The sequence below is a fragment of the Oncorhynchus clarkii genome, chromosome 12, assembly GCF_045791955.1.
Source record: "Oncorhynchus clarkii lewisi isolate Uvic-CL-2024 chromosome 12, UVic_Ocla_1.0, whole genome shotgun sequence".
In the NCBI taxonomy this organism is placed as follows: Eukaryota; Metazoa; Chordata; class Actinopteri; order Salmoniformes; family Salmonidae; genus Oncorhynchus; species Oncorhynchus clarkii.
Window position 1 is genome coordinate 74456877 of NC_092158.1, and position 16319 is coordinate 74473195.

Below are 16319 nucleotides of genomic sequence, written 5' to 3' on the forward strand. Positions count from 1 at the left end.
ACAGGAAACACATCGGACAGACATTCAGCGTACATTTAAACAGCCAGAATGCCATTTAACCCCAATTTGAGAAAGTGTCTATGTTTAGACTGGAAGAGGCAGCAACACTATCATAAGCACACAGATAACATATTCAGGAGTTCGTCACATAGTGCCTTTACTTCCCCAACTAGAGGAGAAACAGAACAGGTTGTATTTACAATGGCTAGACAGGACAGAGCAGGTTGTATTTACAGTACCTAGACAGGAAAGAACAGGTTGTATTTACAGTGCCTAGACAGGACAGGTTGTATTTAGAATACCTAGACAAGACAGGGGACAGAACAGGTTGCATTTACAGTACCTAGACAGGACAGAGAACAGAACAGGTTGTATTTACAGTACCTAGACAGGACAGAGAACAGGTTGTATTTACAGTAGATAGACAGGATAGGGAACAGAACAGGTTGTATTTACAGTACCTAGACAGGAAAGAGGCCATGTCTAAGATACCTGTATTACCGGAAAGGAGCCAACGAGAGAACTCAATTCAATACCATTTGATTTGTACTGGAGGTAGAACTGACCTTGCTGGCGATGATCCTCTGCACCTCCTCGTCAGGTGACGTGGGGGTGCTGGCCAGGTCAGGGTTGGAGTTACTGATGCTCTTGGAGCGGGCCAGGTGCAGGGTGCTGGGGCGGGCCGTTGCCCTGGACAATGTGGCGTACTGGATGGGCAGCTCGTAGGCCGTGGTGGCACCCCCTGGGTCAGGGAGAAGAGGAGGGCACTGATACCAAAAGACACACTTATGCTCAATATAATAGTTGAGTGAGAATTCTCCAACCACAAGGCTGGTGTGGAGATATAGTGAATCTTCAGTGCCTGATGTTCCATTCCTCACCAGTAGGGGGCATGGCAGGCTCGGCAGTGGGCAGGTGGAAGCAGTAGTGGATGTAGGAGGCCAGCAGGTTGTTCCTGCCATGCTGGTCCTGGTTCCCCTCCAGGTTCTTATGGATCTGGTTGACCAGCAGGGACATGGCCTCGAACGCCGCACGGCCCAGGTTCACTGAGAGATGGGAATGGAGAAAAAGAGGCAGAGATCACACCTGGGTTTGCACTTTTAGGACTGTTCCATTTATTCCATTGTACAAGGCAAGTTCAATCGAGCATAGACGTAAATTATTTGGAAATGTATCCTAGATCCTAGAATATTTGACCAGGAGTGTTTCTGCGGGAGAGATGAGGATCATGAAAGGGCATGAGGGATGAGTCAATCTAAGATGGCCGCCCTCTGTAAAGTCGGCCAAGCCACTCACCGATCTGTCCTGCGATGACGGGCGGGTGGACGATGAGCAGGATGAGTTTGGAGAGCAGCTGGTGGAGGAAGCGGACGCAGGTGTCGAGTAGTGCCCCCCGCAGGCCGGTCATGCTGGCCTTCAGCTCACCCTCCACGTTGGCCTCACTGATGATACAGTCCTTCAGACGGAACGGGAACGAGTACTCTTCCAGGACATAACACAGGGTGAAGAACTTATCCAGGTGGGGGTCCTAAGAGACAAAGTCACATTGGGGGGACGGGGGATTCATTTAATTTACAATCCCATTGACTAGAGGATTAGAGAAAGTGAGGTAAAGAGAGAAGTGAGAGAGAAAGAGCGAGCGAGCGAGCGAGAGAAAGAGAGTTACCCGAGTGTGAACTGAGGAGGCAGCTGTCACCTCCACATTGAACACCTGCTTGTGATTATCCACCCACTTCATGCCTGGAAGCTGCACCTGCAATACACACACATTACCTACATCAAAACTCAGCCACACACAGACCAAGCATACAAAAGCATGTATGTGCTCACACACTTACGTCAGGGGTGAGGACGGAGTAGCTGGGTGGTGGTTTCTCCACAGAGACCGGCAGACTGAAGGAACCGGTCCGTAGGCGGCCATGTTGCATCAGAGGAATCCACTGTGGACAGACAATTTAATGCACATTATTACATCACACATAAATAAAAGACACAGCACAGCCAAACACTGACAACACTTCTAGTGTTTCAAAGGCCTAAATATTAGTAGCTTGTAACTGAGGTATGCAATGGGTAGGGAGGCACCCTAACTTGGGTCCATAGTTTTCCCTGGTCAGGTAAGTGGAAAAACCTCCGGGTCCTAGAGAAGCGTACTCACGGTGTATCCCACGGGGGTCTCCAGGGGCGTGTTCTGTTTGGGCTGACAGCTGATGTGGTAGAAGGTGAACAGGAGGTGGTGGTTGTCTGTCAGGTTGGCTGGAATCTTCATCTTCACCTCCTCATAGAACTCTGGAGACCTGAGGGGAGAGAGAGAGAGATAGGTGAGAGAGGGAAGGGGAGGAGAGACAGGATGAGAGGATGAGTGTAACAGGAAAGGTGTGGAAGGGAACGGGCTCTTACTTGTCATGGTAGATGACGGGTGAATAAGTCTCTGTGAAGAACTCAGCACAGCTGGATTTCCCAAAGATCACCTATTATGATGAGAGGAGACAGTGTTTATTGGATCTATGCCCATGTACAAAACATCCCCCCGTACCACCTTTTGCCCTCAGAGCATTCTTGATACACAAGGGAAACTGTGGAGTGTAAAAAAAAAAAACAGCAGCGTTGCAGTTCTTAACACACTCAAACCGGTGCCTGGCACCTACTACCTACCTCTGACTGGCACATATACACAATCCATGTCTCAAGGCCTAAATATCCTTCTTTAACCTGTCTCCTCCCCTTCATCTACACTGTGAATTTCACAATTGACATCAATAAGGGATCATAGCTTTCACCTGGTCAGTCTGTCATGGCCTAATGTTTTGTAACTCTGTATGTCCATAAAGGAATTTACCAGAATCCTTCTCAGAACTGCTATGTAAATAACATGTCATACTAAATTAGATGTAACCTACGGTTCTTTAGCATTACAGTTGGAAGTCTTTAAAATTAGGTAATTTATAATTAGATGGTTTCTAAACATCATTAATTGAATTTGACAGTTTTTTATTTGTTTTATTTTTTACATCTTATGGACTGGGAATATGTCCAATAGTTGTTTAGAAGTCTCCACAGGGCTCCTTCAATGGATTAGGACATTGTTGCCAGGGTCCCAGATTAGATTAGGGTGTGTCCTAAAGGCTCCAATCGGATTAAGAATCCACTGCACTGAGACTGAACAACACCACAGCTTTCAGACAGGAAGTTAATTATGTAGTAAAATCCCTCCTTCAGTTTGTTTTAACCATCAAAAAATGTTGGCTGTTTCCAAAAACCAGGAACTAGGGTTACCTACCCCCAACTCAGTTAAACACACTGGACATTCTTGTAGAGTGACCTACTCGTGGGGCACATCATATTTCACAGCATCAGGCTTTTTCTTTGTGAGGGGGACGCCATTGTCCTGAGAGCACGGTGTTACAAATCTGAAGAGGTTTCCTGTTTAGCGATTGGTGGACTGGTGAAGCAGGCCAATCACTCACCGGCATGGCCAGACTGGGATCCTCTCCTGCCATGAACTGCACCTTGACAGCAATGTTCCTGACTGAGCCCTGCCGACTGCTGAAGTTCAGGCTCTGGGGGTAGATATAGAGCAGGTTCCTGGAAGTGGAGAGGAGGAGGACAAGATGAGGGAGGAGAAAGAAATGTCAGTGAATTTGAATTCCATAATACAACCCGGAAGGTATAGAGGAGTCATTGCACTCTAGATTCAGCTCAACTAACCTACACGCTGCGGCTGTCTGCCAACATATCCTCCCTCCTAACTAACGCACGGACCACAGGGAGCATGCATGGTCAAATCAATTATATCTGGCATGTGACAGCTTACCACATTTCTGGAACAAAAACAGAATATCTAGCAAAAATGAGAGGGTAGTATTAGGTAATCGCCGCAGATTTATAACAAATTAAAGATAAATCTTAACAAATACGCCTATAAAAAGTGAGAAGGATTGGGAAAGAGAAACCATGTGAGACCTAGCAGGGTGTGAGTGACCTTCAACTCCTGTCCAAGTCAAACATGTGAAAGAACATCCGAGCATACCAGTATATTCCAATCCTAAATATAATTTGTTTATCAAGAACATTGCTAATCTATCTAGTATCCACACACTCACAAACAACACAGAGCAGTGGGACATATTGCCATGGTCTGATGGTCAGCCCAATATAATACTGTGCCCGGTTGCATAAAACATCTTAAGTGTTTCTCTTAAGGATTTACCTTAAGGAATAATGTTCCCTTAAGCTAAGATAATTGCTGAACGGCGTTGCAGAGCCCCTCAAACGTTTCCCATAGGTAAGGGCATACTTAAGGGTACTTAAGGGGTTTTAAGGTAGTTTGAAGGCATGTGTGGAAGAAAAATTCTGGTTACCATGGAGACGACCTGATTTACTGACTGAAGGTCTTGTCAAAGAGCATTTATTTAGGGAGATTGCAAAATATAACTTATACATACATTCAAGACAGGAGAAACAAATAAAACACATTTATTTTAGTTACCTTTTTCTCAACTTGTTTCTATTACTTTCTAAAACATCAGGCTAACTTACAGAGTAGGTAGCTAACTAGCCAGCTGGCTTTGTAGCCATTGATTGTGCACCTTCCATTGTTTAGCTAAGTAGCTAGCTAGCTGGTTGATGTTTTCCTTTTGCAACCAGAGCAGAGGAAAACATTCACCTTCACAAATGCTGTTTACATTGATATCCATACTGAATGAAGCACTTGAGGGACCTCATGGGCACCATTAACTTTTTCACTTAATTTAAGAGAGAAATTCACCTTAAAATGTTTTGTGAATCCGACTTAAAGTTAAACTTCAGATGTTTTATGCAACCAGGCCCTGGTCCATATCTACCAGGACAAACAGAGACTCAGTTGATGATAATGTAGGTCATGTGTATTTGACACCTGGAAGCCTGACAGAGTTACTCCAGAGGTTGGGATGAATGCCAAGGTCAGCCCGACTAAGGCCACAGAGCTGATCTCTGATTGGACCACGACTGAGCTAATGTTTCACAGTCATTTTGAACACCCAATATAAAAGAGCCGGATCATTACTGATATCCGATGTGAGACTAAAAAGATACTACAGACCTGAGGCACTTATACATACAGCTGAGAAAATGAACCCAGGGAAACGTTTTAACGACAACTGAGGAGTAACAACATCCTTAACAAAGCTTGAAGACAAACAGGCATAGGAAGGGGCACTGGGCGATTCTCACGAGATTTCAAGTCGATAGTCTCTCTGAAGAGATAAATAAATAATCTCTCTATATAGCCTCTGTCCTCAGGTCAGGATGAGAGCCACACTACTCTGCCTGCTGTGTATGGCCATGTGTTTAACAGGGATCCCAGCCAGCCCCGTCCGGAAGGCCCAGAAGAACAACCAGGCTGCCCCCATTGATGACATGAACGTGCTGATGTACGGCGTGCTGCAGTTCAGCGAGACCCTGCACCACGTCTACGAGAGCACCGATGCCAAGTTCGCTCGGATCGAGAGGTCGCTGAGGAGACATGAGGAGAGGCTGGAGAGTCTGGGCCAGGAGGCAGGCCAGGCCGCAGAGAAGGACAGACAGATGAGACAGGTGCTAGGACAGGTACAGGTGAGGAAACATACTCGTCCTGCTCTGACGAAGGTCTACTGTGAACGGAAACCTGCCAATTCAATTACTGAAATGTACATAGATCTAAGTGGGCAGAGGCTTTTTATTCAGTAGAATTTGGATCTTGCACCTTAGCTACTCTGTCAGGTGTACAGTAGATGTATCTATTTACTGGAGAAAACATACCCAGTCAGACACCTCAAACTAACTCCGACAGTGTCATCAATTGGTAGATGCGTTTTGAGAGGGTTAAGCATCTAAAATTATGATACATTTGTGGATTTCACTCCACAGAGCGACAGGTCAGACAGAGATAACCCTGCTTTGCCAACAATCTGAAATCCCAGTCAGTCAGATAAGCTCTATTCCTCTGGGCTCCAACAGGGAGAGAGAACAGCTGAACAGACATTGGAGAGCAGCTGAACAGACACCATTGACTATTTGGCTGAATGGGCCAATAACTGCCATGAACCTGAGCACTCAACTATCTGGCTAGCTATTCAACATAAACACAGAGCCATGTACATATTTGTTTTGTTTACTCAATATAGATCCTAATGTTCTGAGAACAGAGGGAGTGTGAGAATGACATTGGCCAGCCAGTGTATATTGAGGCCAAGGCAGTTTGAGCAGCTGGTCTAAGATCAGTCGGAGGGAGAGGATTTAAAGCCAGATGCTCTTTTCCAAGGGCCAGATGGCTGGGATGCAGTCAAAGGCTGAGGAGGCCAAAGGCAAGGTTGCCCGGGTGGAGCAGGAAGAGGGAGAGCTTAGGACCAAGGTGATCAACCTGGAGACATACCTTCAGAACTACCCCCCCAACGGCATACAGGAATTAAAGGTAAGGCAAACTTCTCAATCACACACAGATTATGCCAAAAAATCCAATGCCAACACACTCAATATGTTTGATTCCATTCATAAATTCAGATGTGCGTGTGTGTTTTCAGGATAGGGCGTTAAAACACTCCAGTGTTCTGGAGGGCCTGCTAACATGGACACAGTTCCAAAAACAGAGCATTGAGAGTCAGAACCAACAGTTGACCAAACTACAGAAACTGGTGGGTATAATAGCTGAACATAGTTTGAAAAATTCTAAATAGAATCTGCCCATGATTGATGTAGTGATGGGCGCCGTGTTTGACTAAGTTTGCTTTGCTTTTTATTTCAGAGTGAAGCAAGGAGACAGCCAGTCCTTAGTCACATCACCTGATGGTTCCACTGAATCTCAACACCAGCTACTGTAGCTACTGAAACTACACTCCATGACTTTACCCTGGTGCTTAAGTACCCTGTCTACTCATACAAGCATAATTCACACAGAACAAATACTCCCACCCAATAAACTGAATTACAATGACATGATATATTTATACTACTGTATTATACTTCTGAATACTTTTAATTGTGTTTAACACATGCCCTTTTTTATATGTTCATGTTCTTTATTTTAATTCTAATTCATTCTTACTGCTGTCATTTTGTATATTTTGTGTGCAAATAAAAATCTGAAAATATAATTTCTGAGCTGTGGTATGTGTGATCTATGACAGTGTATAAGAGTCTACTGATCTGCAGGTGGTGTGAGGGGTGTAGACTGACCTGTAGGTGATATAAGCAGTGTAGACTGACCTGTAGGTGGTGTGGGGGGTATAGACTGACCTGTAGGTGGTGTGGGGGGTATAGACTGACCTGTAGGTGGTGTGAGGGGTGTAGACTGACCTGTAGGTGGTGTGAGGGGTGTAGACTGACCTGTAGGTGGTGTGAGGGGTGTAGACTGACCTGTAGGTGGTGTTAGCGGTGTAGACTGACCTGTAGGTTGTGTGAGGGGTGTAGACTGACCTGTAGGTGATTTAAGCGGTGTAGACTGACCTATAGGTGGTGTGAGGGGTGTAGACATAGCGGGCAGGGAACTCCAGCACCTCCTTGGTGGGGCGCACCCTCAGGTCAGGGTAGGGCTTGACATGGAGCAGCTCAGGAGACAGGCAGTAGTGAGGAGAGTCTGGGGCAGGAGAGATGTCTATCTTCAGCTGGGCTAGGGACAGAAGGAGCAAGAAGAGAGAAAAACAAGGTTGCACTAGTAAACCTAAAATATATTCTCTATTCAGCCTATAGAATTTGTGCAGGTGACTATATATAAACATATATGTGTGTGCTGAGGAGGTACTGTAGTAGGTACCTGTGACAGGTCTCAGTCTGCGTAGGACAGAGGACGGTCTGCGCATGTCTGCCAGAAACTTGTAGAGGTCTTCATCACTCAGCCTGTCCCCCTCCTACAGATACAAAGATCATAGTATATTGGCACACAGACACAAACCACACAGACAGGTTACAGTGCCTATAACAAGTATTCATACCCCTTGGATTTCTTCATATTTTTCTTGTTACAAAGTGGGATCTTTTATTTATATTTTATTATGTCAGAGATCTACAGAAATACTCTGCAATGTCAAAGTGGAAGATAAAATCGTATAAAATATAAATTATGAAAAATATGTTGATTCAAATCAGTATTCACCTTTCTGAGTCAATACATTCAAAACACCTTTGGCAGCCATTACAGATATGAGACTTACCCATGAAGACTCACAAGAGCTTTGCCCATCTGGATTGTGCAATATTTGCACATGATTCTTTTCCAATTTCTTCAAGCTCTGTCAAACTGAATGTTGATCTTTGTGACAGCACTTTTTTCACATCTTGCCATACATTTTCTAGGAGATTTAAAGGGATAGTACAACATTTTGGCAAGCAAGCCATTAAACTCTGCTTTAAAATCACAATTGGCATCATGGTGCAAACCCTGAGTGGTTTCCTTCCTCTCCAGCAACTCAGTTAGGAAGGATGCCTGTATCTTTGTAGTAACTGGGTGTATTGATACACCATCCAAAGTGTAATTAACAACTTCACCATGCTCAAAGGGATATTCAGTGTCTGGTTTAGTTGTTTTTTTTACCCATCTTTCTTTGCGAGGTATTGGAAATGCTCCTTGGTCTTTGTGGTTGAATCTGTGCTTGAAATTCACTACGTGACTAAGGGACCTTACATATCATTGTATGTGTGGGGTACAGAGATGGGGTAGTCAGTCAAAAATCATGACAACCCCTATTACTGCACACAGTGAGTCCATGCTACTTATTATGTGATTTGTTAAGCACATTTGTACTCCTGAAGTAAAGCCACTTTGTAAAGCAAAGAAATCCAGGAGGTGTGAATACTTATGATAGGCACTGTACACCTGGGTAGCACAAACACACAACATTCTGACTGACCTGTTTGAAGAAGTTGGTGACTGTGAGAGTGGCTGGACGGAAGGTGGCAAAGTTACACATGTCCTCTCCCACACTCATCCGCTCAAACCCTTTCTTCTTTCTCTCGTTCCATGTTCCATGGCCTTTCCGCTCTGACAAAAAGACAAGTCATCCGTTTAGACATTCAATAACAATTATTACATGCTCATTATGAAATGACACGTTTGTTACATCCACAATTCAACAAGAAGTGTCTGAGTGTGACTGATGTAAGGAATTCCAACGTGTATTTCCATGTGCATATGAAGAAGAGAGAATCTGTGTGTGTGTCTGTGTGCTTGACATCCTAACTGTGATTAAACCAGGGGGTATTTGGTAGAGGTCAGAGGTCATAAGTACCAGAGTCAGAGTCGGGGTCGGAGCGCTCCAGCCCCCCCACACTGCTGACGATGTTGACCAGGTGGATGGCCGTCCAGGCGAAGGGCATCCTGTACCTCCCCAGCCTGCTACACGACGTCTCCGCCTGCTGACGCAGCTTCTCCAGCTTCTCCTTGTGCTAAACAGAGAGAGACTTGAGAAAGGCCTTGAGAAAAGGCATCTGCAAGGTGATACTGTAGTAACGTTTTAGAGTTTGTTGGACATTGATCTACAGAATAGGGAATTGCAAATATTGCAGTTGTCTGACTAAGCCGAATTGAGAAATGCTGATGGCTACCCAGCTGGACAGAGTCCCATGTGCATGACCCCATACAGGCATGTACACAGGCAAAGAAAAGACCAATAGAAGATAGATACTATGAACTTACTGTTACCTTTGATGAGTCCGACTCTTTCATGACCATGTAGGGTTCACAGGATTCCCCTATGTCTCCCTGCTGAAGGACTTTCTCCAGCTGAAACACACACACACACACACACGTGTGTAACGGTGTACATTGCTGACCTGACCATTATTTGCACTTGGTGCACACATGGTGCATGCACACACATTTCTAAAGCAATATATGAACTGCAAATATTGGATGCATCTTCAGAATAACTCATGTCACATTCACTAGGTAAAGACAAATAGGTCGTTGCACTTCACTGTCACCTATGTGGCAAAGCTTACAGAACTTTATCTAAAGTAAATAAGTGATATAATGCAGCCATGATAAGGTATTGCAAAGTCACTTGGCATGAATCTTCCTGTAGGCTGAAGGATATTCCACTGATTTGTCTGGGATGGTCTGCTCAAATACAGTTTACACAGCAAATTGGCCAGTGTTACCTTGTATTGATTGTCCTGTGTTTCACAAGAACCCCAGTGTTGGTGTTAATAGCCAGTGTTGGTGTTAATAGCCAGTGTTGGTGTTAATAGCCCGTGTTGGTGTTAATAGCCAGTGTTGGTGTTAATAGCCAGTGTTGGTGTTAATAGCCAGTGTTGGTGTTAATAGCCAGTGTTGGTGTTAATAGCCAGTGTTGGTGTTAATAGCCAGTGTTGGTGTTAATAGCCAGTGTTGGTGTTAATAGCCAGTGTTCTATTGCAGGTAGATTTTTGGGTTATTATTTTTTTCAATTGATTGATTAATTATTCTTATGCTACACAAAGATAACATACATTTTTCTAAACTAATCCAATCTGTTAGTTGGACTTATTGCACCCGTTACTGAAATGATTGTTCCAGTTTAGATGGTTTAGGTCGTCTCACATCTTAGTCCTCCTGACCATGGCAGTCATTCTGAATGCAGGTTGTGGGTGAAAATATTCCAACATTTTGGATATCTCCACTCTAGCTGGATTCCAATGGAAATTACACCACTTTGCGAGCCAGCATAATTTGAATTTGCAAATAAAACTCACAGAATAAAAAGGAAAGTTTTACATCTTCCTAAGTCTGAGGGGGGTTTAAACCTTCCAGCCTTGGAATTGCGTCAACTCACCACACAAGTCTTCTTATTGCGACATAGAGTTAAATGCACTACAGAGGAACAATGGGTACATATTGAAGATGCGCATGCTTATCCCCAGAATCTTTTTACATGTCTATTTTCAAAGGATAAAACTGAGAACATTAAAAAGCAGCAATACATAGATTTTTGGGCAACCTGACCTAATTCACGCAGATATGTCATTCTCATTGAAAGCAACTCTAAGAAGCGGTAGATCTGTTCTATGTACGTTATTTCTATGCTGACCGTTCTTAAGTTTCGTTTTTGCTTCTTTTGTACTTTCGGTTTTGTACACCAGCTTCAAACAGCTGAAAATACAATACATTTCACAGCGGTTTAGATGGTACAATGATTCGCTACACTACACTTGTTTGTTTTGCCCTATTTGAGTCAGAAACTGATATTAATATGATAGGTAAGATATAGAAACCTTAAAGAGAGCCTATCTAAAATATAACTGATATTGGCACAAGACGGAGGTAATGTTAGAACATAACTAAATACAGTTCATGAAAATGCTTAATCCAGTATAAAGTATAGAATGTCTTATACAAGAGATAAAATTCACTAATTTTACAGTATAACGGCAGAGAAATGTCTTAATTTTACAACGGGTAGGCCTAATCCTGAATGCTGATTGGTTAAAACCGCATTCCAGCTGGTGTCTATTCCACAAATTGCCTCCGGCTAAATCTATGACATTGAAATACCTTTATACTCTGTTCTATCTGACTGCGCAATCCACTGTCTCATCAGCCCAGCCAGGCAATTTATAAACTTGACCTCCAATATGAAAATCATCTAGACATTATCTCATTTTTCTTTTAGACTGACATTTAGATTTCAACAGCAGAGATTGGTATAAACCTTGCTGTCTGTGTCTCCGACATTTGCAACATTGTTTTAATATTCAAATTCAATCTCCTGCTGTCCCATAGTAATGAGCGAGTAGGGACGAGACAGACAGACAGGCAGCGTTTCTATGCAAGTCAAAATCATGAATCAGCTGGCATCATTTTTATGGATATTTACAACAAAAAAATCAATTGAAAAAAGGTCAAATGGAAGGACAGCTAATTTGCAGTCTTTCCAACTTCAGTTTGAAGTGATTGTGCTACTATAGCTGTGTTGTTGGCTAGCTCCTCTGAACAACAGTGTCCTGACGAGTGAGCACATGTTCTATGCCAGGCGAAATCACGCCTCATCAGCTCATTGTTATGGATGCATCTAAATAAATGGCCACTAGAAAACAGCTTAAACAAATGCAGCTACTTTGCTGTTATTCTGGCTACTCCTTGATGACATGACTGCAAGTTAGCCACAGTTGGCTAGCAAGCAAACAAGGGATAAGAACGTTGCCAGCCAGTATGGCAATAGAACATTTATAACAAACGACTGGGTCGCGTTCAAAGATACGGTGCCGTTGAGGTTTGTGTGCTGTCATTTGTATGTTTTGTAAAAACAAAATATTTATCGTACCCCAAAAATATTTGACTTGCACACCTGATGTGGCCTGTAAATCATGAGTTGCAGGCCACTGTAATAGGGTAAAGTAGGCCCTCAAAATAAGGCTTAGAAAATATGGATTGTGTTGTCTTAAAGAATGTAATTTTAATGATAACATATTCGCTTGGGATCTCACTTAGTGAAGGCTACAGGACTGAAAATGAATGAATGCAACAGCCATGTCTTGATCACTAACAAATACAGTCATGGGTGGTAACTCTACAACTCACACGAAAGATAAGGCACACAGGGAAATATGCAAATAAGGCTTTACACTAAGCAAAGTGTTATTTTCACACCGAAAAGTGTTAACAGAGTTAAATTGAACACTCAGTGTTTATTTAACAGCGGAGAATTTGCTGTGTAATTCAGATCACACCTAAAAAAACATTGTGGTAGGTGGATAGAAGATAAAAAATATTTTATCTTTAACAGTTCATATGGACTAGGGGTTTTCTCCTGAACATGTGACCAGACCAAGACACAGTCCTGCAGAGAGTCAGTAGTTTGTAATGTGACATAGAGCCTTCTCTGGACTCTATGTATGTGCCCCCCCTAGTGGCCCTATGTCCAGTACCTTGATGACCAGGAAGATGTCTGCAGAGGGGTACGTGATGGAGAAGATGGCTGAGCGGGCCAGGGTGGAGATGGCTGTGTGGGGCGTGTGGAGGCGCAGCAAGCCCTTCATCTGATCGGAGTTCAGGTCAAAGTGGAAGTCCTCTGAGATCTGGGAGAGGGAGGAGATGAATGTCAAGGGATATTAATTCCATTTTGACTCTGAGATTTAAAGCACAAGAACTTTGAGGCATAGTAAGAGCTAGAATAATGCAATCAGTCAAAGCTTGAGCTCAGCATGACATAAGCATAATATGATCATTCAAAAATAAACATGCTGTATATGTACACAGTCTAAACATTTCTAGAAAACTCATGGGTACCTTTTTCTTTTCCTTGACATCATAGAGAGCGAGAGTCCCAAATATTGGCTCAATTTCTATTTCAAATCTGTAGGGGGTACAAAAAGCACATGTGTTTGGATGAGAAGGAAATATGATTGATCAATTAATAAAATGCCAAAATGTATTTACTATTGTGCTGACCTGAACTGTGACTCAGCACTTTACATTAGTGTGGAAAGGGTATAAGTGAAAGAGTGACCGACAAAGATCTTTTTAGGAACGATAAGGACAGACAGATGGTCACTCACTTGAGGGACAGACACTTGACCATGATCCTCTGACCACAGTGTTCTTTGGGGACCTCTGGGACAGAACATCTCTCCACAGCCTCATCCTGTCAGACAACACACACATAGCCGTGAGAACATAAACACGACGGCAACATTTACACAGCCAGACGCCATGGCAACGTTGACACAGACACCACAGTAGTGTGTACACAGACATAACGAAGGAGGGAGAGAGCGTGAGAAGGAGACAGAGGCAAGTAGGGCTGGGCGGTAAACGGTTTACCGGTATTGATGCACGGACCGGTTTGGGCGTTTACTTTACCTTCTATAACGGTATTTGAATGTTTTGTTTGTTAAATGTGATACGCCGTGTGTAACGGCCACTTTTATAGTTTACTCCGCTACTCGAGTTCTCTCTCCATGCCGCGTTCCACACAGACCTAGCCCCTCCCCGTCACTCATGGAGCGCATGTTGTTCTTCGACCACAAGACACTTATGTTCCGTCTGCATGGTCAATGCAGCACATGGAAAAAAATGTTTTGAGCACATACACATATTGTTTTACTTCACCTTCATATAACCAGGTAGTTTACAACTGCGACCTGGCCAAGATAAAGAAAACCAGTGCGACACATACAACAACACCGAGTTACACATGGAGTAAAACAAACATACAGTCAATAATACAGTAGAACAAGTCTATATACAGTGTGTGAAAATTAGGTAAGTTTAGGGAGGTAAGGCAATAAATAGGCCATAGTGGCAAAGTAATTACAATATAGCAATTGAACACTGGAGTGATAGATGTGCAGAAGATGAATGTGCAAGTAGAGATACTGGGGTGCAAAGGAGCAAAATAAATAAATAACAGTATGGGGAGGAGGTAGTTGGATGGGCTATGTAGAGGTGCAGTGATCTGTGAGCTGCTCTGACAGCTGGTGCTTAAAGCTAGTGAGGGAGATATGAGTCTCCAGCTTCAGTGATTTTTGCAGTTCGTTCCAGTCATTGGCAGCAGAGAACTGGAATGGCAGCCAAAGGAGGAATTGGCTTTGGGGGTGACCAGTGAAATGTACCTGCTGGAGAGCGTGCTACATGTGGGTGCTGCTATGGTGACCTGAGATAAGGTGGGGCTTTACCTAGCAAAGACTTGTAGATGACCTGGAGCCAGTGGGTTTGGCGATGAGTATGAAGCGAGGGCCAGCCAACGAGAGAGTACAGGTCGCAGTGGTGGGTAGTATATGGGGCTTTGGTGACAAAACAAATGGCACTGTGATAGACTGCATCCAATTTGTTGAGTAGAGTGTTGGAGGCTATTTTGTAAATGACATCGCCGAAGTCGAGGATCGGTAGGATAGTCAGTTTTACGAGGGTATGTTTGGCAGCATGAGTGAACGATGCTTTGTTGCAAAATAGGAAGCCAATTCTAGATTTAATTTTGGATTGGAGATGCTTAATGTGAGTCTGGAAGGAGAGTTTACAGTCTAACCAGACACCTAGGTATTTGTAGTTGTCCACATATTCTAAGTCAGAACCGTCCAGAGTAGTGATGCTGGACGGGCAGGCAGGTGTGGGCAGCGATCGGTTGAAGAGCATGCATTTAGTTTTACTTGCATTTAAGAGCAGTTGGATGCCACGGAAGGAGAGTTGTATGGTATAGTTAACACAGTGTCCAAAGAAGGGCCAGAAGTATACAGAATGGCACGGAATTTAGCAGATGTTATTGCGGGCGTAGCAAAATGCTCGTAATGACAATGTTGATGACAGCGATGTGGTTTTCTATTTGCTTCTTAATATAAATGAACTAGTGTTCCAGAATTACACTATTAGTTTGTGTTTCTTACATCTGCAAACATCTCGTTTGTCTTTTCTTAGCAAGTTGGGCCTAAATTACGTTAGTCGCTAACGCTAATCACTAGTTAACCGGCTAATAACTGTACTGAGTCAGAACAAACATAACTAGCTATACAGCCTGATAATACCAGGGATGGTGTATACCTCAATCAGCATGTTGTCTGTGCAACAGTATCTTCTAAATCAAAGAGGAAAAAGCGAAGCATGAATGTTAACTACATGAAGTAGCTAAATTAAAACATTCAAAGTAGCTAAAGATTATAGGGTCCCCTAGGAAACACTTACCAAACAATTTGGTTCCTACTCCGTCACAATAACTCCTCCCTTGCATTTCCATTCATTGCCATGTCAAACAACACTTTGTATTCAAAGTGCCACTATCATATTCGAACTACAGAATTAGAATAATCATTCTATTTCCATGACTCCAACAGTTCCCGAGTGGCGCAGCGACCGCATCTCAGTGCAAGAGGCTTCACTACAGTCCCTGGTTCGAATCCAGGCTGTATCACATCCGGCCGTAATTGGGAGTCCCATAGGGTGGCACACAATTGGCCCAGTGTCGTCCGAGTTTGGCCGTCATCGTAAATAAGAATTTGTTCTTAACCGACTTGCTTAGTTAAAAAAAGTTAAAAATTAAAATACATGTCTTTTTTTTTTTTAAGTTCACACAAGTGCAATTGTAAAAATGAAGGCCTAGATTGTTTGCCCATATCATGCAGCCCTACGTGGTAGTGTGGAAATTCTCAAACGAGTGCAGAAATGTATGGAAATAATTGGTTGAAGTTGAATAGAACAGTATAAAACAATCAGAATGGAGAAAGACCCATTGAAATCACTTAGAATGTACAGTGCATTCAGGAAAGTATCCAAACCCCTAGACTTTTTCCACATTTTGTTACATTACAGCCTTATTCTAAAATTGATTAAATTCCTCATTAATCTATACCCCATAATGACAAAGCAAAATCTGATTTTTTTTAAACATTTATTTAAA

General features: G+C 43.1%; 2 protein-coding genes across 7 annotated transcripts in view; one reads left to right on the forward strand and one right to left on the reverse strand.

Annotated features, from left to right (window-relative positions):
* The window catches only part of LOC139421272 (dedicator of cytokinesis protein 7-like), a 43558-nt gene that overhangs the window by 20515 nt on the left and 6724 nt on the right, over window positions 1–16319 (reverse strand). For 3 of the 6 annotated variants that reach the window (XM_071171997.1, XM_071172000.1, XM_071171995.1), the window contains exons 6-21: window positions 13489–13574; window positions 13220–13286; window positions 12859–13008; window positions 9650–9736; window positions 9243–9399; window positions 8865–8995; window positions 7772–7865; window positions 7465–7627; window positions 3468–3585; window positions 2401–2471; window positions 2159–2297; window positions 1839–1940; window positions 1667–1753; window positions 1297–1528; window positions 882–1046; window positions 567–742 (exon numbers count right to left, since the gene is read on the reverse strand). In XM_071171997.1, coding sequence (XP_071028098.1) covers window positions 567–742; window positions 882–1046; window positions 1297–1528; window positions 1667–1753; window positions 1839–1940; window positions 2159–2297; window positions 2401–2471; window positions 3468–3585; window positions 7465–7627; window positions 7772–7865; window positions 8865–8995; window positions 9243–9399; window positions 9650–9736; window positions 12859–13008; window positions 13220–13286; window positions 13489–13574 — 2025 coding nt within the window. The remainder of the gene's footprint in view (window positions 1–566; window positions 743–881; window positions 1047–1296; window positions 1529–1666; window positions 1754–1838; window positions 1941–2158; window positions 2298–2400; window positions 2472–3467; window positions 3586–7464; window positions 7628–7771; window positions 7866–8864; window positions 8996–9242; window positions 9400–9649; window positions 9737–12858; window positions 13009–13219; window positions 13287–13488; window positions 13575–16319) is intronic. The other 3 variants (XM_071172001.1, XM_071171996.1, XM_071171999.1) reach the window with 1 other exon arrangement.
* On the forward strand, window positions 5056–7109 carry LOC139422227 (uncharacterized). The gene is made up of 4 exons (XM_071173396.1): window positions 5056–5595; window positions 6284–6433; window positions 6543–6653; window positions 6764–7109. The coding sequence occupies exons 1-4, from the start codon at window positions 5290–5292 to the stop codon at window positions 6803–6805; spliced, it is 609 nt and encodes a 202-aa protein (XP_071029497.1). The 5' UTR covers window positions 5056–5289; the 3' UTR covers window positions 6806–7109.

Bases quoted from the DNA above. Each gene is read 5' to 3' on its own strand.
- LOC139422227 (XM_071173396.1), top strand. From the start codon at position 5,290: ATGAGAGCCACACTACTCTGCCTGCTGTGTATGGCCATGTGTTTAACA. The intron at 5,596-6,283 runs GTGAGGAAACAT...CTCTTTTCCAAG, and splicing joins AGGTGCTAGGACAGGTACAG to GGCCAGATGGCTGGGATGCA. The intron at 6,654-6,763 runs GTGGGTATAATA...TTTTTATTTCAG, and splicing joins TGACCAAACTACAGAAACTG to AGTGAAGCAAGGAGACAGCC.